Raw genomic sequence first — 20157 nt, forward strand, 5'->3', positions numbered from 1 at the left:
CAGCTGTTCCTACTGCAAAAACCATTATTGCTTTCAAGTAAACTCAGGGACAGTTCCCTGCCAGCCTTGGATACCTCTACCTGAATTATAGGATGTCTCTCTGTTGGAATATCAGCTGGTGTGGGAGGATGGTGGTCTGGCAATATCAGATGTGATATCCCTCTTTATGGGATGAAATTGATGCCTTGGAAAGGCTGACCTGAAACAGAGACTGGACAGAGCTAGAGAATAAAGTAGGTATTTATTGAAAGGCCTTTAGGAAACACCTTGGGCAGGACAAGGGCCTGGCCAGGGCTACCCAAGGTGGACTTAGAATGGTCACAAAATGGACGACTGCTCAGTCACGAGGTCTTACACTTTTATAAGTTTTGGTCCATTTGCATGTTGGGGTTTAATTGTCCAATTACAGCTTCAGGTTGTGAGGTCTCATCCCTCCTGTTTCTCTCTTGAGTCCACTGTTGTTTATGCTTTTGGGCCTGAAAACTTGGTCTTGGTCTCCAGCAGGAAAAGGATTTGTTTTTTCTCCCTACTCTGTGAAGAGCGCTGAATGGCACTTAATATGAGGCTCAGAACTGCACCCCCAGGCAGCATAGAATCTAAAAAATATGAAAGCTAAAACTTAAGGCATCAAAATGCCAAAGGTCTCCCCAGGCAGTGATGAAGCTTCAGTTGGAATTGCTCACTCCTGTGTGGAGTGACACCAGAGTGTGGCTGAAGTGAAACTGCAAAGAATAGCTCGAACATTCAAGAGGTCTCAGGAGTTGTTGCCGTTGCAAGTCACAAGGCAGAGCTGGGCCATTTCTTTGTCTAAATGTGCTTTTAGAGCTTGTGAGCCTCAAACTCTTCCCTAGCTCAAGGGAAAATCCATGACAGAGCAGAATTTGGACACAAAACTTCACATACTAATTAACTCATTTCAGTACCTACAGCCCTGCAGTTAAGAGGTTGTCACAGAGCTCTGGGGACAGTGACCAGAGGTCCCTCTGGCAAACACACATGGCTGGCTTGTACCAATGCGAAACTCATGGAGAGTGACAGAAAAAAGATCCACACTTGGCTGGGAGATGCCTACAGCATTTTAGGGTTTGGGTTTTTAAGATTTAAAATGTGATTACTCTTCTTCCTCTCCAAGTGGAATTCATCCAATGACCCAGAATTGCCCTTAAGACCAGAACCATTGAGCATATCCATACAAAATTCCTGATATGTACGAACACCAGCTCTCATGAACCAGTTTAAATTTTGAGGATCGTTTTTCTTTTATTGTTTTCTAAAATTCTATAACTATATCCATCTTACTGCCTTGAATTAATGGGTGCAATGATAATAAATGTCTAATAAACTATCTCAGGCTCTAGTAATTCCTATGGATTTCACCAAGAATGTTTTGGGTCTCTCTAGTTCCCTTGATAACAGGGAGGATCCTGATTTTTCAGCAGCGTGACACAGGCTGCAGTTCAGCTGAGGCACACCCAGAGGCATGGAGGTATTTGCAGGGTTAAAAGTGTATCAGCATAAACATTGCTGGAAGGTAGTGGGAATACCTGGACTATTCATTTCCAGAATATAAATTGCATGCTGTAAAGACAGAAAAAATTAGGAGTTTATACCCCCTACATATCCATTGGAAAGAAGAGACCACTTTTGAGGTCTGAGGAGCAAGTGGAAACAGCACAGAACAGCTGAGCCTGCCACAGGTAACAGGAGCAATCCGTCATTTTAGGAGTGATTATGTCAAAGTAGAAAGATTACAAATCCCACCTGAAAAAGAAAATATAAATATATGAGGCCTGATGAAGGAGAGAGAAATTGTCAGGTAGAATTCATCATGCACAAGAAACACCACAGACGCTGCAGCACATAAGATATTGAAAAAGCACAATTTTTTTTTTTTTTTTTTTAGAAAAAGCACATAAGATATTGAAAAGAACAATCAGGGAGCACAGCAGAGATCATGTGTCCAAGGAGCTTCACTGCCTGGGCTGATGACTAAAGCTCTTCCACAGGGATCGAGTGTAGCATGCCAGAGCAGCCTGGCACAGAGCACATCTCACAGGCAGCTGCCTCTGGGCCCTGGGGCTGCCACAGAAGTGACCAGCAAGCACCTCTAGAGGCTTCTGCTCAGAAACCCTGTCAGTGAGCAGGGTTAGGAACGAGTTGTTTAACAGTCCAGACAACTGTTTGTATAGTTTCACACCTGGCTAAATCAAGACAGACAGGAAAGCAAATGCTCTTTTCTTCCTTCCTCTTCTCATGCTGCTGCCTTAAGAAGGGGCTGGAGAAGAGGCAGTGCTGTCAGGACAGGCTGCCCCTCAAGAGGCAAAGAAAAACACTAAAAGTGCCACTCCTATGCGCCTGTTTGCCCAATGCCACGTGATTTACAAGCCTTTTAAATCCATTTTTCTCTGTGCATTTTATAAATCTCTGTGCATGGTGGGGTTATCATCTGCCATGGCAGCGCCTCCACTGCTGAACCATGAGGTCTAAAACCCACCAGCTTTCCTTGTACCCTTCTACTTGGCAACACAACACATTAGTCTGAGCTCCATCCCTCCTTCCCAATGGATTTAACAATGCTTTCCAAGTGGCTACCAAGTGTAAATGAAGCCTCAAACCATTCCTGAGTATTCCAGCCCCTGCACCACCTTATTTGCCAGTTTCAGGAGCTGTGCCTTGGTGTCTGCATAAACAGCTCTACTGCTTCTCAGATCTTTTAAGATCAAGCTGCTTTTGATATGGAAAAAGCTCTGAAATATACATTTCCCATTACCCTCCTTGTTGCAAAGGTCAGAAAGGTAAATAAACTCCATTTTCCCTCATTGCTCCCTTTCCAGGTAGCGCTGAAAATACAATGTAAAACCTGAACACCAGCAACCCATGAGACGACATCCCAGGAATCCCTGCTTGACAATATCCTTGAATTTCTAGTAAATGTTAAATTTTGTCATGGTTTTTTTGATGGTTTGTAACATGCTTGCAGGTGAAATGATCACAGATGACATTCACATGAGTGGCTGACACAGCATTTGCAGCACTCTGTCCAGACTACTTCTTCTTGCTGTTATCTCTCTCCTTTGTAATGTCTTTTGAGTTTGGTGTTTTGGAAGAGCTGCAGGCCTTTGCTATTATTCTCTACTCCATAAAACTCAGTTACTGGGGTCTGACAGCCTTCCTGGAGTCCAGGAGGACAAAGAAGGATCCGGCAAAAGGAAAGCCAGGACCCAGCTGTGCGACCCTCTGGTACCACAGACGGTGACACAGGCCACACCCACCCCCCAAGAACGGGCAATTAACGTTAATTAGAGAATGAGCCAGCTTCCTTTGGGGTTCTGGACTATTTTTGTGGTATGAATTCAAGGGAAATAGAGGAGGAAAAGTGGGTTTTGGCAAGGCCAGGTGCTGGTGCTGAACCTGGGTGGATGCAACTCCATTATCAGTCCAGGCTGGGAGATGAACAGACCCAGAGCAGCCCTGGCAAAAAGGAGTGGGGGTCCCTGTCCACGGCAGGGGTTTTGGAACTACGTGACCCCGAAAGGTCCATTCTGTGATTCTATGAGTCTACGAAAAAGTATGTTTTAGGAAGGGTCTGTAAAAGAAAAAACCAAAAGAATCCAACCCCTGCACCACCCCCCCCCCCAGAAAAAAACCAACCCAAAAAAACCCCACAAAACCCCCCAACAACACACAAAAAACCCCACAAAAAAAACCCCAAAAAACCCCACACCATCAATTAGATATTATTAAAATCACTATTTTTTCATATTTCTGCAATTATTATATTTATTATGCTTTTAATATATTCATATGATACAAAATATAATTGATATAAAATGTGTATATAATATATATTATTTAATTCTACTTGTTGATGTTTGTTTGTCAGCAAATGAGGAGATAAAAGAGCTTGGCACAAGCTTTTAAATAAAACTTCTAACCCTTTGCTTATCTTCCCTGGTCAGATACTCCTGTTTGGCTCAGTGGCATTAATGGAGTGAGGAAGGAGATCAGAAAGTGGCTTCAAGAGCTCAGCTTGCAAAGGGGCTGGTGAACCTTTTCTTCAGGTTTGAAAATTGTTCTTTTTGATCAGAAATAAAGCATTTTTGCTCAACTTTTGAGTTATATAATTTTTTAAAAATAATGCAAATTAGAAGATAACCTTAAACAAAATAATTTAAAATATTTTACATTGAAGTGGTCAAGGCTGTTTTTTTTTCAGAAAAAAATGGAAGTTTATGTTGACTGAAGTCAATGGAAACAATCTAAATTCACAGAAAACTCTGGTCCACACATTACTTATTTCTCCTGCTTTATAGAAAATATTTTGTTCTTATTAAAAGAAAATACAGGGATGAGGTTGCATTTGACTCTGACACAATTATTTCTTCTTTCTTTCTTTCTTTCTTTCTTTCTTTCTTTCTTTCTTTCTTTCTTTCTTTCTTTCTTTCTCTCTCTCTCTCTCTCTCTCTCTCTCTCTCTCTCTCTCTCTCTCTCTCTCTCTTTCTCTCTTTATTTCCCGCTTTTGCTCTTTCTTTCTCTCTTTTTTCCTTCCTTCCACTCCTGGAGTGGAAAACCCATCATTTAAAGTAGATTTTATTTTGTTCAAAGGTGAATCTGCTATTTCTGAAGCAATAAATATGACACAAAACGATCCAAACATGCTCTTCCATCACATTTGGTTGTTAATGTCAAAGACAAGCCTGAAACCTGAGAGGCCAATTGCCAGCCAGGAGCTGAGTTGTTCCAGGGAGAGGACAGTAAATCTAAGTTTCTTTATGTTCCACCAACCCTGATCAAGATATTTCCTCTCCACACTCATTGAAAAAATTCTCCGGTGTCATTTTTGGTGGTGGGTGAAGCCAGCGTTCAAAACCTTTGCAAAAGTTTCTGGAAAACAAGTGGAAAAGGAGACTGCCATGCTGGCGACAGCAATTCAGTGAGAAGAGCTGATACCTTGGGGAGTGATTTGGGGGTTGTTTTAGGACAGGAGCTATGGCCGAGGGTTACACACGCCCATCCTTGTGTGTGACATTCACCCCGGCACTCAAAGAACGAGATTTCTGCATCTTTTCTTGCCGAGTTCATTTTCTGCCAGCTGAGTGGCTCCCCGAGGAGCCCGAGAGGTGCCGGTCGCTCCCTGAGCCCGGACCTGCAGTTGGGAAGAGGGAATGCTCTTTTCTAGGCAGCCAATTCAGCCGGGCTCTCCCATACACGTGCCTAAAGAACCCAAAATCCAACACCCACCATCCCATCCCATCCCACCCAGACTCGGGCACAAGGCAGAGAGGGGCTGGGCAGGTGACATCTCACCAACATCGTGACCCTGGTTCCTCTTCCAGCCCGGGATTTTTCGGATTTTTTTGTTTAGTTTATGAACAAAACGCCCTGTTTGGCAACAGCAGAGCCAAACCCACGGAACGCCTCTTATTTTTTTATTCTTGTTTTCATGCATCAGGTCTCCGTGTGCCTGTAGCTGCCGACGGGGAGTGGGAAGGGTTGGTTCGAAAGCCGGAGAAAAGATAGCACAGTTTCCAGGGGGAGCCCCGTTTCCCGGAGGGCAGGAAGGTTTCCCGGCTGGAGCGGGGAGGAGCGGGAGCTGCGGGGCGGAGGAGAGAAGGGGGCGGCTCCTCCGCCTGCCTCGGTAAGTGCCGCCGGCGGAATCCCCATCCCCAGGCAGATCCTGACACCCCTTTCCCGGGCAGGGCTCCCCACGGACAGGGCTCCCCACGGGCACGGCTGCTGCTCCCCGCTCCGGGTGGGACCCCCTCTATCGCGGGCTCCCCCGAGGCACGTCCTGAGCCCTGTGCCCAGAGGACATCCCCTTCGAACACTGTCCCCCCCCCGGGAAGGGTCCCGCCCTCTTCTTCCCCACCTCGAAGGGAGATCTCCTCGGCGGGCAGGACCCGCAGCCCCTCCCCGGGCGGGTCTCCGCTGCCCCGGGCTGATGCTGATGTGCTCCACAGCATCCTCGGCGTCTTGCCCTACCTGGGGCTGGGGGTTGTGCTGCCCTGGGGGTTGGCGCTTTTACCCTCAGTGGTTTGGCGGGTTTGACCGAGGAAGGGTGGATTTGGTACCCCGGGGTAATGTCTTTACACTCAAGGGTTGGGTGCCTTTGCACCCCAGGGTTTGGGCGTTTTGCACCCCAGACGGTGAGAGTTTTGCCTCCCCAGGGTTTGGGTTTTGGCCCCCCGGCTCAGTTCCTAAGGCCAGTGAGCCACCCCAGTGTTTGCAGCGCGGGTTTAACTTCGCCTGGAGTTTTACTGCTGTGATGTCGCTCCGGTCTCTCCTCTCTCCCCGGAGCAGGCAGCGGCTGCCGGAGACTTTCTGTGGCTGTGGAGGAGCGTTCACGTCTGCCGAGGGGAGATCCCGAGCCGCTGTGGTGCCTGTGGATGAGGATTCCGTGTCCTGCTTCGCGGCAGGAACCATCAGCTCCACGCAGGCGGGCTGGGAGCAGCTCCGAGGGGAGGGATCCGGGATCTCTGAGAGCTGGCCCGAACCCCCGGTACCCTGCAGCCGGGAAGGCACCGCGCTCCGGGCTCGGCGACACCGCGGAGCTGCTTCAGCCGTCGATTCCGAAGGTAAGGATGTTGTGTTTTGCTGTGTTCCCAGCCCCGGGGCTGTCAGAGGGGCTGTAGGAGTCGTTCCATGCTGGTTTGGGGGTGGAAAGAAATCGTGCCCTGAGAAATGCTGCGCTTCCAACGGGAAAGTTGGATTAGAGGGAGAGTGGGGGAGAGAAGGGAACTCAGTGCAGAGGCTCACTCGCAGCACGGCCTCCTCGAGTGCGTGTTGTACTGGTGGAAGCATCCCCAGGCATCCTCCCCCTCCTTTATCACCACCCACAGCCTTCCACAGTTCAACAAACTGCTCGCATTGTTCGACAATCCCTGAGCTGTTGCAGTTTTCTCAAGGGGAGGAGGAGGGAAAGGTGTGTGAGGTAAACTCCTGGGGCAGGTGGTGTTCCCTGCTGCCATGGTTTGTACCTGATTCAGCAGAGCAGCAGAGCCTGGCAGCAAATGTATTCCCAGTAATATATTTCCGGTTTTCATCATTCTACTAAGATTTTAAAGTGCAGTCAGCCTTGAGATTGCAGAGCTTTTTTTTTTTTTTTTTTTTTTTTTTCCTTGCCATCAAAATATACCTTTTACTGATGAAATTAACCTTTAGCTTGGGATTTGTCTGCTGAATAAATTAGGTCAAACTTCCTGGATATGAAAGGGGAACTGAAATGGTGCAGTTGCTTTCCTCAGGCAGCCTCAGAGCAGAATCCATCCCATCCGTTTTTTGAAAGGAAGTAAAACTATAATATCCAAAAAAGAATAGTGCAAACCCTAAGGCATCTGAGATCCCCAGGAAACCTGGGAAGATCCCACATCATGGTACAACTGGGCATTTATCCCTTTGGTTTTACAGGAAAGACTGAAAGATTGACGTTGTAGGAAGACTCTGGTCTATCTCAGCAGTGGGCTGCTCCAGCTCATGGGAGAATTTAAAAGCTCAAATATTTTAAGCTGAGGAAGTGCATCCCTGGGAAAGATGGCATATCCTGCTTTGTCCCAATAATTTCCACAGAGAGGTTAAGATGGTATCATTCTCTGCTTTCCTATGTTAACAATTCTCCAGGTGGCTTGAGAGCAGCACTTCTTAGTTAACTTATTTAATTTAGCACACTTTGGATAAGGGTTGGCTTCTCAGTCAGAGCAAAAGAATCCAGACATCCACCCGGGCTCTGACAGGGACTATGGGTGAGCTTCCAGGGACTCTGCCTGGGGATTCTTAAAAGGGATCAGGAACAGCAGGATCCTGTTTTCTGCACCCTGAATTAGAGTTCAAATTCAAACCTGAAGTTTCAGGAATCCATCATCCCTTGTTTTTATTGTTGGAGTAATGGATGTCAAATAATGACAGCCTTATTTCCAGTCCCTCAACCTTTGTGTTGATAAAAAGAAAAAAAAAAAAACTACGACAAAAGGGTGTTTCTATAGTGTTTTGTGAGTGTGGGCACATCTGCCTGCTGGTTTTGTGCACTGTCATACTCCTGGATGTATCTTGCATTCAGGAGCCTGCTGTGAATTTTTCACTTGAGAAGACCTTTTAACCCAGGCTGGTGGCTGAGATGGTACCTGAGGAGCACAGAGAACTTGCAAAGAAGAATTCTAACAACCGTGTCCTAATTCTGCTCAAAGTTTGAGAGTGGTGTGCGTTCACAGAGCAGTGTGAGTAATGATTTCTTTAATTAGAGTCGTTCTAACACTGATACAAACTTAACGACTGTGTGGGAACAGTCATTCTTTGCAGGAAGGTGCGTCTTCAAAACCTTCTTTTCTCAGTGTTACATCTAAAAAAACCCCAAATAATTAATCCAGAATTCTCATCTATCATTCTCATCTACCAAGGAACAAAAATTTGACACTCATTTTTTTGCTCTTCATGTCTTATGACCAGCATGCACACCTGGGAGAACCTGGGGTTCACTGGGTGGTACTCAAGTGTTTAAAGTGGTCCGTGTGGTTTTCCCAGCTGGCTGTCCCCGAGCTGTCTGTGTGGAACATGCAGGGAGGAGAATGGCCTGAATAGTTATTTCTGCCAGGAAATGTGGCTGCATTGAAATCCAACTGTTCCTCAGGAGCTCATCCAGTCTGATGACATCCTCAGTGGAGCTCTTAGAAAGAACGGGACAGATTATCCTCTTTCCTGTGAATTATGGAAGAGCTGGAGACTGGATTTTTCATTTTATTTTTATAGGGTGTTTGTTACCAGGATGTGGAGTGTTGTCCAGGGAACATTTTCACTAGGACTGAGGCACTTAAGACGCCCTACAGACTTTTAGCAGTGCTGGCCCAGTGCTGTCCAAAAAACCTGCTTGTTCTCAGTGCTGGAGGAGCAGGAGAGCTTCAGGTCTCAGACAGTGACTCCCAGCTCCAGTGAGGAAGAGCTTTCCTTCTTTATTTTTTTTTTTCTAGACAGCTTGAGCTTTCTCCTAATTTTTTCATTTTTTATTTTTAACTTGAAAGAAAGGAAACCACTAAATCCAGCAAATAAACAGAAGTCAGGGGACAGATCTGAGGATTTTGAAGGATGAGTAGGTGCATGAACACACAATTACCTCCAAGGACAAGGTCACTATTGCTTTCAGAAAATGCAGCCCAGCTTCACAGTTGTATAGGAATGCTTGGAAGAAGACAGCAGGTGGAAAAGAAACACCTGGGTGGTGTGGGCTGCTTGGAATTCTGAAAGGTTTTCAGTATAGTCCCTCATGGTGGGGGGTTTTAAGGAAATGTAATAGTCCCGAGTTAAGAAGGAAGTTCCCTGTGTGAAACAATACTTGTCTGAAAGCTGACATGCAGGAGGGGCAAGTGCAGGGTGAGTTACAGAGAGGTCAGTGGCGCTCTTTACAGGGATAGGGGTTGGGATATGTGGGGTTCTAGAAATCTTCAGCTGGGAAAATCGTGAATCATGAAGTGGTGATATTTACAGGCAAAAGAAAGTTTAACCAGGGCATGAAGGATAATGTCTGACTTAATGAAGTGAAAAAACGTTTTTATGAGACTCATTGAACATTGCAGTGGAAGAAAGAATTCAACTGTGAAGTGATGAGGTTTTGAAAAGATGAGGTGGAGTTAATTTCCTAATTTCATGGTTTTTTCCCATCTAAAGCAGTGGACTCTCAGTTCCTGTTGCTGCCCAGATAGAAGACCTTCGGATGGCCACAGCCCAGTGGAAAGGTCAGCTCAGTACCACTCAAATCAGCAAATCATGGCAGGGATGGTGGTGTAAGGGGAGTAGGACAGAACAGAGATCATTCCCTTAGGTAAATCCACAGAGCATTTACCTCTTGGAAACTGGAGTTTTGGTCCATCTCAGAGGATCAGAAGAGCAGCAGGGATGGGCAGGAATCCTCTGTTGTTTCCCTGTGAGGACTGAGCAAGCTCAGATGGGGAGGGAGCTGGCAGGGCGTGACAGGGGGTGAAGAGCCCACCAGTGGCACTGAGGGAGTGGATGGGGATGGGTTGTGTGATGTCTCTGCCAATGCAAGGACCAGAGGCACTGAATGAAGCTGGCTGGTGACAGGCTCAGAACAAGCAGAAAGAGAGGTTTCTTTGCAGGACACAGACCTGAGCCATGGAAGTTGTTGCTATACGAGGTCGTAGATGCTAAAAGTTTGCTGGGCCAGAGGGGAAACAGGACAATTTCATGATTCAGAAATCACTGAAACCGTCTTAGGAGGTAATTCTGGATCAGAAGCTGCAGGAAAGACAAAGAGATGTTGGGAATATTTTGCTGCCTTGTTCTTACACTCCTCCTAAGACAAAGTTTGGCCCCTGTGAGATGAGGCAAGTTGGGCTACAGGGATGTTATCCAGGCCCACCCTTACACTTCACTCAGTAGGATGCCCTGGAGATGTGGAATTGACCTGAGGGTACTGTGGAAGCAGATCCTGGTCACAGGAGAAGTGATGATATTTAAATATAACAATTTGTCATCAGGAAATATTTCCATAATTCTCTTTTCCCCACAAGTTTTGTCTTTGTGTTTCTTCAGCTACACCAGTGAGCTTTGAATTGCTGTAGTTTTTGCAGGGTATCATTCCCACCTTCCCACCTACCTGTGACATCGCTTGGTCAAAGTCTGGGAGCTGAGATGTGGACACAAGAATGTGGATTTCCTCAAGAGAAAAATCCCCAATTAAGGAGTTGGGAGCATCACCTCCCATCTGGGCACAGAGGGAACATGAGTCTGGGGTCAGGGCTGTACCTGAGACACCACAATTTTATGATCTTCCAACCCAAACCATTCTGTGATTCCAGGATTCTGCTCCCTGTGTGCTGCTGCCAGCCCTGCTTGGCCATTCAGACTGGAGGATGGAGCTGCCCTCTGTGGTAGCAAAAAATCTCTAAACTTCAGAGCCTAAAAAAGCACCAGGACAACCAAGGGCATAGCACGGACTGAACAGTGGGGTTATGGAAACAGCCAGCCTGGGCAAGCAGCCCCAGCTGCTCTGGAAGTGGCAGAGATGATAATGAGAATATAAACCACAGAATGGTTTAGGTTGGAAAGGACCTTAAAGATCATCTAGTTCCAGCCCCCACATTATGTGGACTTGGCATGCTCTTCAGTGGGATTTAGCCCAGCTGCTTTAATTTTTTATTTCAGTTGTTCTCTTTCCCTCTCTCTGCTCTCAGTACATTTCTATTTTTTTTTCCTGGTCTCATGCTTCATCTGATGATGCATTTTCATTCACAGGAGGGCTTTTAATTGCCGTGAAGGACTTCAGTCAATGCTGCACATTTATCCTCATCCTGAGGATTTCAGACACTTCTAATGGGCTGCTAACCACGGGACAGTTGTGGCAAAGGCACAGCAGAGTTTGTGGATTTTTACTGGAGCAAATGAAGCATTAAATATTATTTCCGTCCGCCCTTCTGCACACCCACAAATCGTCATTAAAGTAATTCTGGTTCTCCCCTTTTGCCTCGCTGAGATTTTAACAGTGGGAAGATGCTGATGGACAGGAATGGAACCTGGCTCTCTAATTTCTCCTCTGCTGCCCCCTCCTTTGCAAGGGGAGGGGTGGGGCTGCAGGAGGTGCTCATCGGGCTGGTCCTCACCCTCATCGACGTGGTCACACTCCTGGGAAACACCATCGTGTTCCTCTGCCCCGTGGTGGAGAAGAGGCTGCGCACCGTCACCTACATGTTCATCATGTCCCTGGCCATGGCAGACTTCCTCGTGGCCTGTCTGGTGATGCCCTTCAGGTGAGGAGCGTCCCTGGGGTGTGAGCAGAGGACACATGTCCTTTCTCCCAGCTCTGCCTCCGCTCTTGGAGCAGGGCTGGGCTCTCCGAAGGGCTGAACCCTTTGGTGGCTCTATGTGCTTCCCTGTCTGCTCTGTTATGGATCCCCTGGTAATCCATGCAGACACAATTCCCAGAGGTATTTTTCCTGTTGGACACAGGGACCCTGGATGCTGATCTGAACTTGATTTCCAGCTTTGCATGTGGAGCTCCAGTTGTTGAACCCCCTCTTCCAGGACTAGCCCTGCATTTGGAATGTAAGGAATTTATTCAGGATAAACAGAGTAATTCAGGCTTCCCCTGTATTTCATGGAGGCAGAGGCACTTCAGAGGGCAGGTGTCCCTGCATGAGGTTTAGATTTATGGGAGCTTTACTACCTGGCTAAAAGAGTGAAACAAAACCAGAAAGCAGCTGACTTGTGGTCCTGGCTGTCTTGTCCTGCAAAGCACCCATAAGTTTGTGTAAATCAGGGAACTGCACCCTGTTTTGAGTTCATGGGGCAATATGAGGAAGCTGAACTCTTTTCCATTTCTATGCTTCAGTTCTCATAGGGCTGCCTATTCCTTTGAATTTGACACTGAAAAATATTGTCCCAACGAGCAATTACAAACTGACTTAAAAGTTCATGGTATCAGGTGAAAAAAAGCAGTTAATGATGTTCTTCTAAAAAATATTACTGCTAACTTAAATTCTATGCTTGATGAATTTTAAGTTCAGGTTCTGAAATTATCATGGAACCATAGTGTGGTTTGGGTTGCCAGGGACCTTTAGGGGCCATCCAACTTGTGCACTGAGGAGGGACCCAGTCAACTGAACCAGGTTGTTCAGAGCTCCATCCAACCTGGCTTTGAACACTTCCAGGGATGGGGCAGCCACAGCATCTCTGGGCACCCTCACTGTGAAAAAAAATTCTTCCTCCTATCTATTTTGAATCTAATTTAGTGATGTTTTACTTAAACAGCAAAAATTACAAAGGGGAGCAAAGATCAGAGCATGGTTGGTGCTTTGTGCCCCTCCTGAATGTCCCGGTGCTGCCTGGTGGGGAGACGTGCCAGCTCCTGGTGGGCCCCTGGTGAGGAATGGACCCTGCTGGCTCCACCAGTGTTGTCCAGCCCTGCCAGCACAGTGGCTGCTGTTTCATACTTTCCCACTGTTCTGACTTCACATCTATGTTGCTCTTTTGGATTTCAGTTTGCTCCTTAGTTGGCAGGTTATTACGTGCCAAAGGGAAAGAAATTATCTTAGGAGGCAGTTTGGCTCAGGAAAATATGACAGAAGGGAAAAATAACTTTGTCACTTGGTGTCTTAATTTCATAAGAGTGAGACTTTTGCTTTGTTCCTGGCTTGGCTGGTTTGCAGAAGTGGTTCAGCTGAGCTTAGCTTGTTGTCTGAGTACTCCAGCCAGTCTGTCATTTCCAAGCTGAATATTTCCAGCTCTTCTTTTCTCTGCAAGCAAAAGGGCAAGGTAGTGGTGACTTAACTGTGTGGTTTTTTGGTTTTTACTACTGCTTCTTATCCAGCATAATTTCCAAGCTGCAGAGACTTTTTACCTCAGAGAAGAGGGGTCAGGTATCCACTACCCCATGCTGTGAGAGTGTCTGCAGGTCAGGTGCATCCCACCAGGTGTATGCAGGTGAGAACTGGGCATCTGCTTACCTGGGATCTGTGTGCAAGGGTGTCCTGACAGCAGCACATCTCCTCCTGGGAGGCCAGGGCACCCCACAGGCTCTGGAGCACCTCTGGGGACAAGGAGGGCTCTGAGGAATGGCAAAATGGCACCCAAGTCCAGAACTGAACCCATGCTCCAATTCTAGTGCCTCATTTCTGCCCTGTAAAAGAGCCACGAAACCTTTCCATGTGTGTGCTGTGGGATCCTCCAGGCTGCCCAAGGTGCAGGGACAGGCTCTGCTGTAGTTTGCTTGGATTTTTGCATGGAATCCCACATAACAAAGAGCTGCTGAGGGCTGGGACCCTTCAGCAGCACTGCACCCACCTACAGCAGTTGCTGTGCTCTGGAACAACCCTTCACAAGTCGATTTAGTGAACTGGTGCTGATGAGATGTAGATCAGCCATTGTTTTCAGACATCAGGTTGAATCTTTCTCCCTTGCTGGACACCTGAGGACTGCAGCTCAGCAGCCCTGATCTCACTGCATTCAACTACCAAGCTGGGAAGTTACAAGATAATTAAAGCTTTGCAGGACTAGGGAGTTACTTATCAAATTCACTCACAATTGTGATTTCAGCAGCCTCAGGAGCTGCAGAAAGCTGGAGAAAGAAAAGAGAAGCAAATGGCATCTCATTGAATGCTATAGAAACATGCATCAGCCTTTCTACAGCTGCCATATGCTCCTTCCTTCGCTGCTCACTTCTCACAGGCCCCTCTTGACTTTGTTGGAAGTATTTTTAGTACTATGTCTGCTTTCTGCTGGTGTGTTTACCTTGCTGAGGCATTTATGAGCCACATAATGTACAAGCTGCATGGGCTTCCTCCTAGGATGTTGTTGTTTTGTATTTTTTTAAACCAAGAGTGTAAATCCTTTCTGGTTCTGAAGCATTCAATTTGATGTGAAGTGAGTTTCTTGGGGATGCTCCATGCCCCAGGAATTGGGGAGAAATCACAAAAGACTGCTGTGTCAGGCACTGGGAAAATGCTGTGATAAGGCCGTACAGATGTAAATTTGGGGAGCTTTGTGGGGCAAAGCACCTCTCTCAAGACACTTAGGCTGCAAGAAGCATAGGTTTTCTCTTGTTCAGCCATGCTCCAGCTGTGGGGTGCTCCTTTCTTGGGCTGTGCTTTGAGGAGGAATCCCTGCTGTCTGAGCTGCATGCCCATCTTTAGTACCTGTATGACAAAATAGTGCATTACCTCAGCGCAGTCACAAAGCAATAGTCACAGAATGGTTTGGGTTGGAAGGAACCTTAAAGATCCTCTTGTTCCAGGCCTGGGCAGGAAAACCTCCTGCTAGACCAGGTTGCTCAGAGCCTCACCCAGCCTGGCCTCATACACCTCCATGGGCTGCACAAACAGCCCTTCCAGCTCTGATTTCCAGCTGTTTTCTCTCCCAGCATCATTTACGAGGTGACGGGGATGTGGCTGTTCGGGAAGCTGTTCTGCAAAGTCTGGATCTCCTTTGATGTCATGTTCTGCACTGCATCCATTGTCACGCTGTGCTTCATCAGCCTGGACAGGTACTGCTCCGTGGTCACCCCCTACCACTACTCCAGAAGGATGTCCCGTGGCAGGTCAGTGCAGTTTCTCCTCATTTTGGGTCCCTCCATGGCCTACGTTGATCTGAGGCTGAATGAGCTGTTGACAGGTGCTGCTCAGAAGCAGAGATCTGCCAAAAGGAACTTTCACCATTTAAAACTGCAGAAAATGCTTTATGTGGTACAGGAGAGGAAAAGGAGGATGCAGCTGAGGGGGGTTGGATAGTGCTCCTGGGAGAGTATTTTTTGAGCTAAGGAAGGGTTGCAAAATGGGGTAGAAACCAGTGATATGGGCTGAGTTGGACCTACAAGTGACCCTTTGTAATCATTTCACAGAATCACAGAAAGGCTTGGGTTTGAAGGGACCTTAAAAGTTATCTTGTTCCATCCCCCCTGTGAGCAGGGACACCTTCCACTAGACCAGACTGCTAAAGCCTTGGCCTTAAACATTTTCAGAAATGGGGAAGGACTTTGAAGAACTTCTAAGGACTAGGTGAAAGGAGACCCATAAGGATGCATGTAACAATAGTCTTCCCTCTCTTAAACTCACCATCTTTTCTGAAGTGACATTCAGGGAAAACAGTTTCTGAGCTCCCATAAGGGTTTCACATGAAAGGCTGAAGTGAGGATTGCAGGATGGGGAAAGTCATCTTAGGGTGGGCAGAAAGGACACTGGGGTGATTTATAGGGTGGGTTCAGGCTCTTCTTAGGCATGTTTTTCCCACTGTCACTCTTGCTGTGTGTGATTTGTGGATCACAGGCAAAGAGAGGAGGGGGCTGTGTGGGCCCCCTTGCAGATTCTGTCATCTGGTGTCCATCAGCTCCACCCTCATCAGGCCTCAGAGGGTGAGATAATGGCCAGATACTAAAGCTGAAAGCAAAAAAAAAATCTACATGCTGTTATTTCAAATACTAACAAACATCTTCTGTAAACCTTTCCTCATCTTTTCTCAGCCAGCTCTGAGCACTCCTTCAGCTGACCCCAATTCTGTCAACTACACACCAATTACCCACTTGTTAGAGATATGCATGTCTGGACTTGTACTCCAGCTTTTTCCCTTCTCCACGCCCTGCTGGACTGCTCAGCAGCGATATCCCACACAGGTTACCATGGGGATTGAATCGTACTGGATGTTCTCAACTCAAAATTACTCAGACCCTCTCTCCCCTCCACATCTCTTTCTTTCTGCAGATGCATCGTGATGACCTGCACGGTCTGGGTATATTCCTCCCTCATTTCCTTCCTGCCCGTCATGCAAGGCTGGAATGAGATTCCCGGGGTGGACTTTGATGCAGGCAGAGAATGCATCTTTGTCACCAACTGGGTTTTTGCCATCGTGGCTTCTGCCCTGGCGTTCTTCCTTCCCTTTGTGGTCATGTGCAGCATGTATTTTTTCATCTACCGCGCCTCCCGCCTCAAGGCCACCCGCATCATGTCCCAGACGCTGGAGATCCACTACCACCCCAACAGCAAGCGGCAGAACCACCTGCAGCTGGAGAACAAGGCCACGAGGACCATCATCATCATCATCTCCGTGTTCGTGCTGTGCTGGCTGCCCTACTTCGTGCTGAACGTTTGGCTGGCGGCCAGAGGCGCCAACTCCACCAGCACGGTGCTGCTCGGCACCTTCAAGATCATCACCTGGCTGGGGTACTGCAACTCCACCATCAACCCCCTGCTCTACGCCTTCCTCAACAGGGACTTCCAGCACGCCCTCAAGAAGCTGCTCATTTGCAGGCGCAGGTCTCAGGTGGATGTTGGGGAGGACATGGTTTCCATAGCCACCTTTGCCAAGACTGCTCCAGATCTGGAATACAGCGTGACGGTGCCCAACGGTGCCCCAAAGGGCAAACCCAAGTCATAGGGATTCGGGATCAGTCACTGGAGGTGGTGATAGAGAACGTACTGGAGCACATCCCAATGGAAAAACAAATGGGTAGGAAAGTAGGGGAACAAGGGGCTGGAATATTACAGCTGGGGACAATACAACAAAGATGCATTTCTTCACACTCCATAGTTTCAACAACAAGGAACTCAGATATTTTAGGGGCAATTTGTTATATTAATGGAACTAATTAATTCCTGGATAATTATTTTTCTAATGAGCATTTCCCAAGACAAATTCAACCTCCATGTTGGGTAAAAAAACCCAAACCAGTATGGTATAACATGATCATAATATTTGTGCACATCCTGGTCCTCTGTGTCAGATGGGACAGTGTTTCTTATCAAGCCACTGTAGCTTCTCATCTGGAAGTTTCATTACAGATTTGACCAGTTTTAATAGCTCCACGTGTGCCAGTCTGTGTATGGGAATTAGAGGAGGGATGTGGCCAAAGAGCAGAGCTCACTTTCTAAAGAGGCATCATTCTGCAGCCTGGGCTGTTGCTTAGGGTTCAGTTCACTGGCTTCTGCAACATCTGGATATTCAGAGCTTTCTGTGAATTTTCTGTGGGTTTCATTCTTAATTCTGGAAGGGGACATTCCATGTGGCAGACCCCAGGAGATGACAAAGGCTTGCTGTAACACCAGCAGCACAGTGGTTTCAAAGCAACAGGTGGCTGACACCATCTGAAGATGGCATGTGAACAGGAATTAGTACTTGGGATGTGAATAGGAAGTAGTACTTGTGTGTACACTGTGGTATCTACCACAGAGACATTAAAAAATCATGATAAATGGAAATTATTATTTTTACTACTCCCAAGTGCTTGTCTGGACTTCCCAACTGCACTGGCTCCCTGCAGGAAAGCCACAAGTGCCTCACTGAAGTGTTACTCTGAAAAGGTAGCAGGGGACTGTCCTCAGAGGCAGCAAAATGCAGTAGGACCTGCCTGGAGCAGCTGAGCTACTGAAGATGCCAGCACAAGGGTCAGGAGTTCTCTATCAAGAGCCTGGGAGAAAAAACAGCCATGACCTGGGGTTCAACAGTGGTGCTCCTCTGAAATGACTCTCCAGGGAGAGGGTGAGGTGTCCCCGACCCTATGACTCCAGCAACAACATGGAAGTGGTAAGTAACTACACCTTTATTCTGGGGGAAGCCTCCCATGGGCACGAATGTGGACAGGGCAGGAATCCTGCTGCTGCCACCCAGGTCATTTTGATAAAACAGGACAAGGAATGGGGTTTCATTCCCAAGAGCTATGGGGGAGGAAGGGAGCTGAGGGATAGGCAACACCCTGTGAAAGAATGGGGCAGGACCCTGATGCTGCACAGCACAGCAGAACACCAGGCCAAAGCCCCTTTTGCAGGGCTGTGAGCTCACAGCTATTGCAGTTTGGGTGTTCCACAAAACACCTGGCAGGAAAGTACAGATCATTCAGAGGAAAATCTCTCAGATTAGAGAAGAGCCTTTCTCTGTCAAACCCTGGAGCAGTAAGGGACAAAGACAGGAACAACACACTCCAGTGCTTAGAGAAGCAAAGACTGACCAGGCAATTCAGAGCTGAGCATGGCCAGATGGTTTTGTGGCTGGGCAGGGACCCCGCAGGGGAGGACTCATCCACACCTTTGAGGGCAGGTGTAACATCCCAGAATATGCAGACACACCTGGTATGAACATATATGCAGGTTGTAGTACTAAAATGCTGCAGGGCCCTTGGAATAGGCAGCTACCCACATCCAGATATACAGCAAGTCAAAAATACCTTGTTCCTCACTTCCTGTGTTCCATCTGTAATCACTGAGCTGGCAGGGAAGGCAAAGAGGCTCCACCTGTGGCCATTTCACTGGGCAGCTGTAGCCGATGCAAAGAGGGACATCCAAGGGAAGTGAACACACTTAACTATCCTGCTTTAACCCAGCTAAATACAAATCCTGTTCCTGATCAGATATTCACTGCAGCATTCTTGTTTCACCTGGACAAGCCAGTATGGAGGAGAGTTATCCACAAGGACATGTAAGACAATCATTGTAATCTACTTCTGCCTTATCATAAAGCTGCAGGGTGTCAGCAGGTTTAATTGCTGGTCAGTGTCACACCACAGTGCAGTAATCCCCAGAAGGATTTGAATCCAGTATCTTTTTAGGAAACTGATCTCAGAGACTTTAACAAATTTAAGTCTGTAAAACAGAAAAATACAATGGTACAAGAACAATTCTAACAGCATAAGAATTATCCCTTCTCCCCTCTGGTGAGAGACTGCCTCCATAATGCACCCAGTTTAGAGCTCAACTCCCTTCTTTCCCCAGAACCTATCTCACTTCCAAGCAGCACATTCAGTTCTGCGTCATCACACACACTGTGGCCAGTGAGACAGGGAAGCAAAGAAGTTTCAGGAATGCAGAGCCCATCCTGTTCCCACTGCACAGGGCTGCCATCTGCAGTACACATGGATGCAGGCTTCCAACAGAAGCAACTACTATTTTGTCTTATAAATAAAAAAAAAGTTTATTACATCATTTAGACTTGAAAGAAGTCACAGTAATCAATGCACTCAACAATTACAGCAAGTGCATCCTGTACACCACCAACCCAAATGGATTGATTCTGTATTTTATAAATAAAAATTAACATATTTACAGTGAGAAATAAAAGCATGGCATTAGGCAGTTAAATTAGCAGATTACACAAATGCCTACCAGTTGTTTTTTTTAAAAAGTACAAATCTACAAGATTACATACGACACGTATGACTTAATTAGGTTTAAATTTTCAGAATCACAACATTTTTGTACATAATTTTGACTATGGCTCTTCCAACCATTGCCTATAAAACCCCCCATTTAATGGCAAAAAGCTCCTTTTCCTTCTAAACAGCTTCAGCCGTTTAAGATGCATTCCCTAAGATCTACTGTAGTGCAGAAGTATGAAATGATTTCCTCTAATGAGAGGCTATGGACAGTGACAATATGTACAACTGTGGTACTTTTTTGCTTTAAAAATAGTGCAGATTCCCAGTTTACCCACCAGGGCCAAAAATGGAGTCAAAGTTCATTTCAAAATCATCTTCATTTCACCAAAGAGCAAGTGATCCAGATAGACACTCACTAGGCTTAGAGACTGTAATTTGCTCTATAAAAATACAGTATTTTAATTCTATTTACATGTTACAGATCTCTCATTCACCCAGCAAGCTGACATCTACAAGCTTCAAAAAAACCCAAGGAACCCCCCAAAAAAGGATAATGGAGCACAACATTGGCAAGCACAGCAGCT

At 46.7% G+C, this 20157-nt stretch overlaps 1 protein-coding gene across 3 annotated transcripts; it reads left to right on the plus strand.

Annotated features, from left to right (window-relative positions):
• The first annotated feature begins 5595 nt into the window (after positions 1-5595).
• On the plus strand, positions 5596-20133 carry LOC136290930 (histamine H2 receptor-like). 3 transcript variants are annotated; one of them, XM_066185381.1, is made up of 7 exons: positions 5596-5638; positions 6301-6575; positions 8054-8210; positions 11239-11750; positions 14858-15034; positions 16191-18009; positions 20055-20133. In XM_066185381.1, exons 4-6 carry the CDS (start codon positions 11494-11496, stop codon positions 16861-16863), a joined length of 1107 nt encoding a protein of 368 aa, XP_066041478.1. In that variant the 5' UTR covers positions 5596-5638; positions 6301-6575; positions 8054-8210; positions 11239-11493; the 3' UTR covers positions 16864-18009; positions 20055-20133. The 3 variants fall into 3 exon arrangements, with proteins under 3 accessions (XP_066041478.1, XP_066041479.1, XP_066041480.1); XM_066185382.1 differs by having other exon boundaries at positions 8098-8210; XM_066185383.1 differs by lacking the exons at positions 5596-5638; positions 6301-6575; positions 8054-8210 and having other exon boundaries at positions 11036-11750.
• Positions 20134-20157: the final 24 nt, after the last annotated feature.

The sequence above is a fragment of the Chamaea fasciata genome, unplaced genomic scaffold (genome assembly GCF_029207755.1).
Source record: "Chamaea fasciata isolate MVZ Bird 193981 ecotype frontalis unplaced genomic scaffold, bChaFas1.0.hap1 SCAF_6, whole genome shotgun sequence".
Classification (NCBI taxonomy): domain Eukaryota; kingdom Metazoa; phylum Chordata; class Aves; order Passeriformes; family Sylviidae; genus Chamaea; species Chamaea fasciata.

Bases quoted from the DNA above. Each gene is read 5' to 3' on its own strand.
- LOC136290930 (XM_066185381.1), top strand. From the start codon at position 11,494: ATGCTGATGGACAGGAATGGAACCTGGCTCTCTAATTTCTCCTCTGCT. The intron at 11,751-14,857 runs GTGAGGAGCGTC...TTTCTCTCCCAG, and splicing joins TGTCTGGTGATGCCCTTCAG to CATCATTTACGAGGTGACGG. The intron at 15,035-16,190 runs GTCAGTGCAGTT...TTCTTTCTGCAG, and splicing joins AGAAGGATGTCCCGTGGCAG to ATGCATCGTGATGACCTGCA.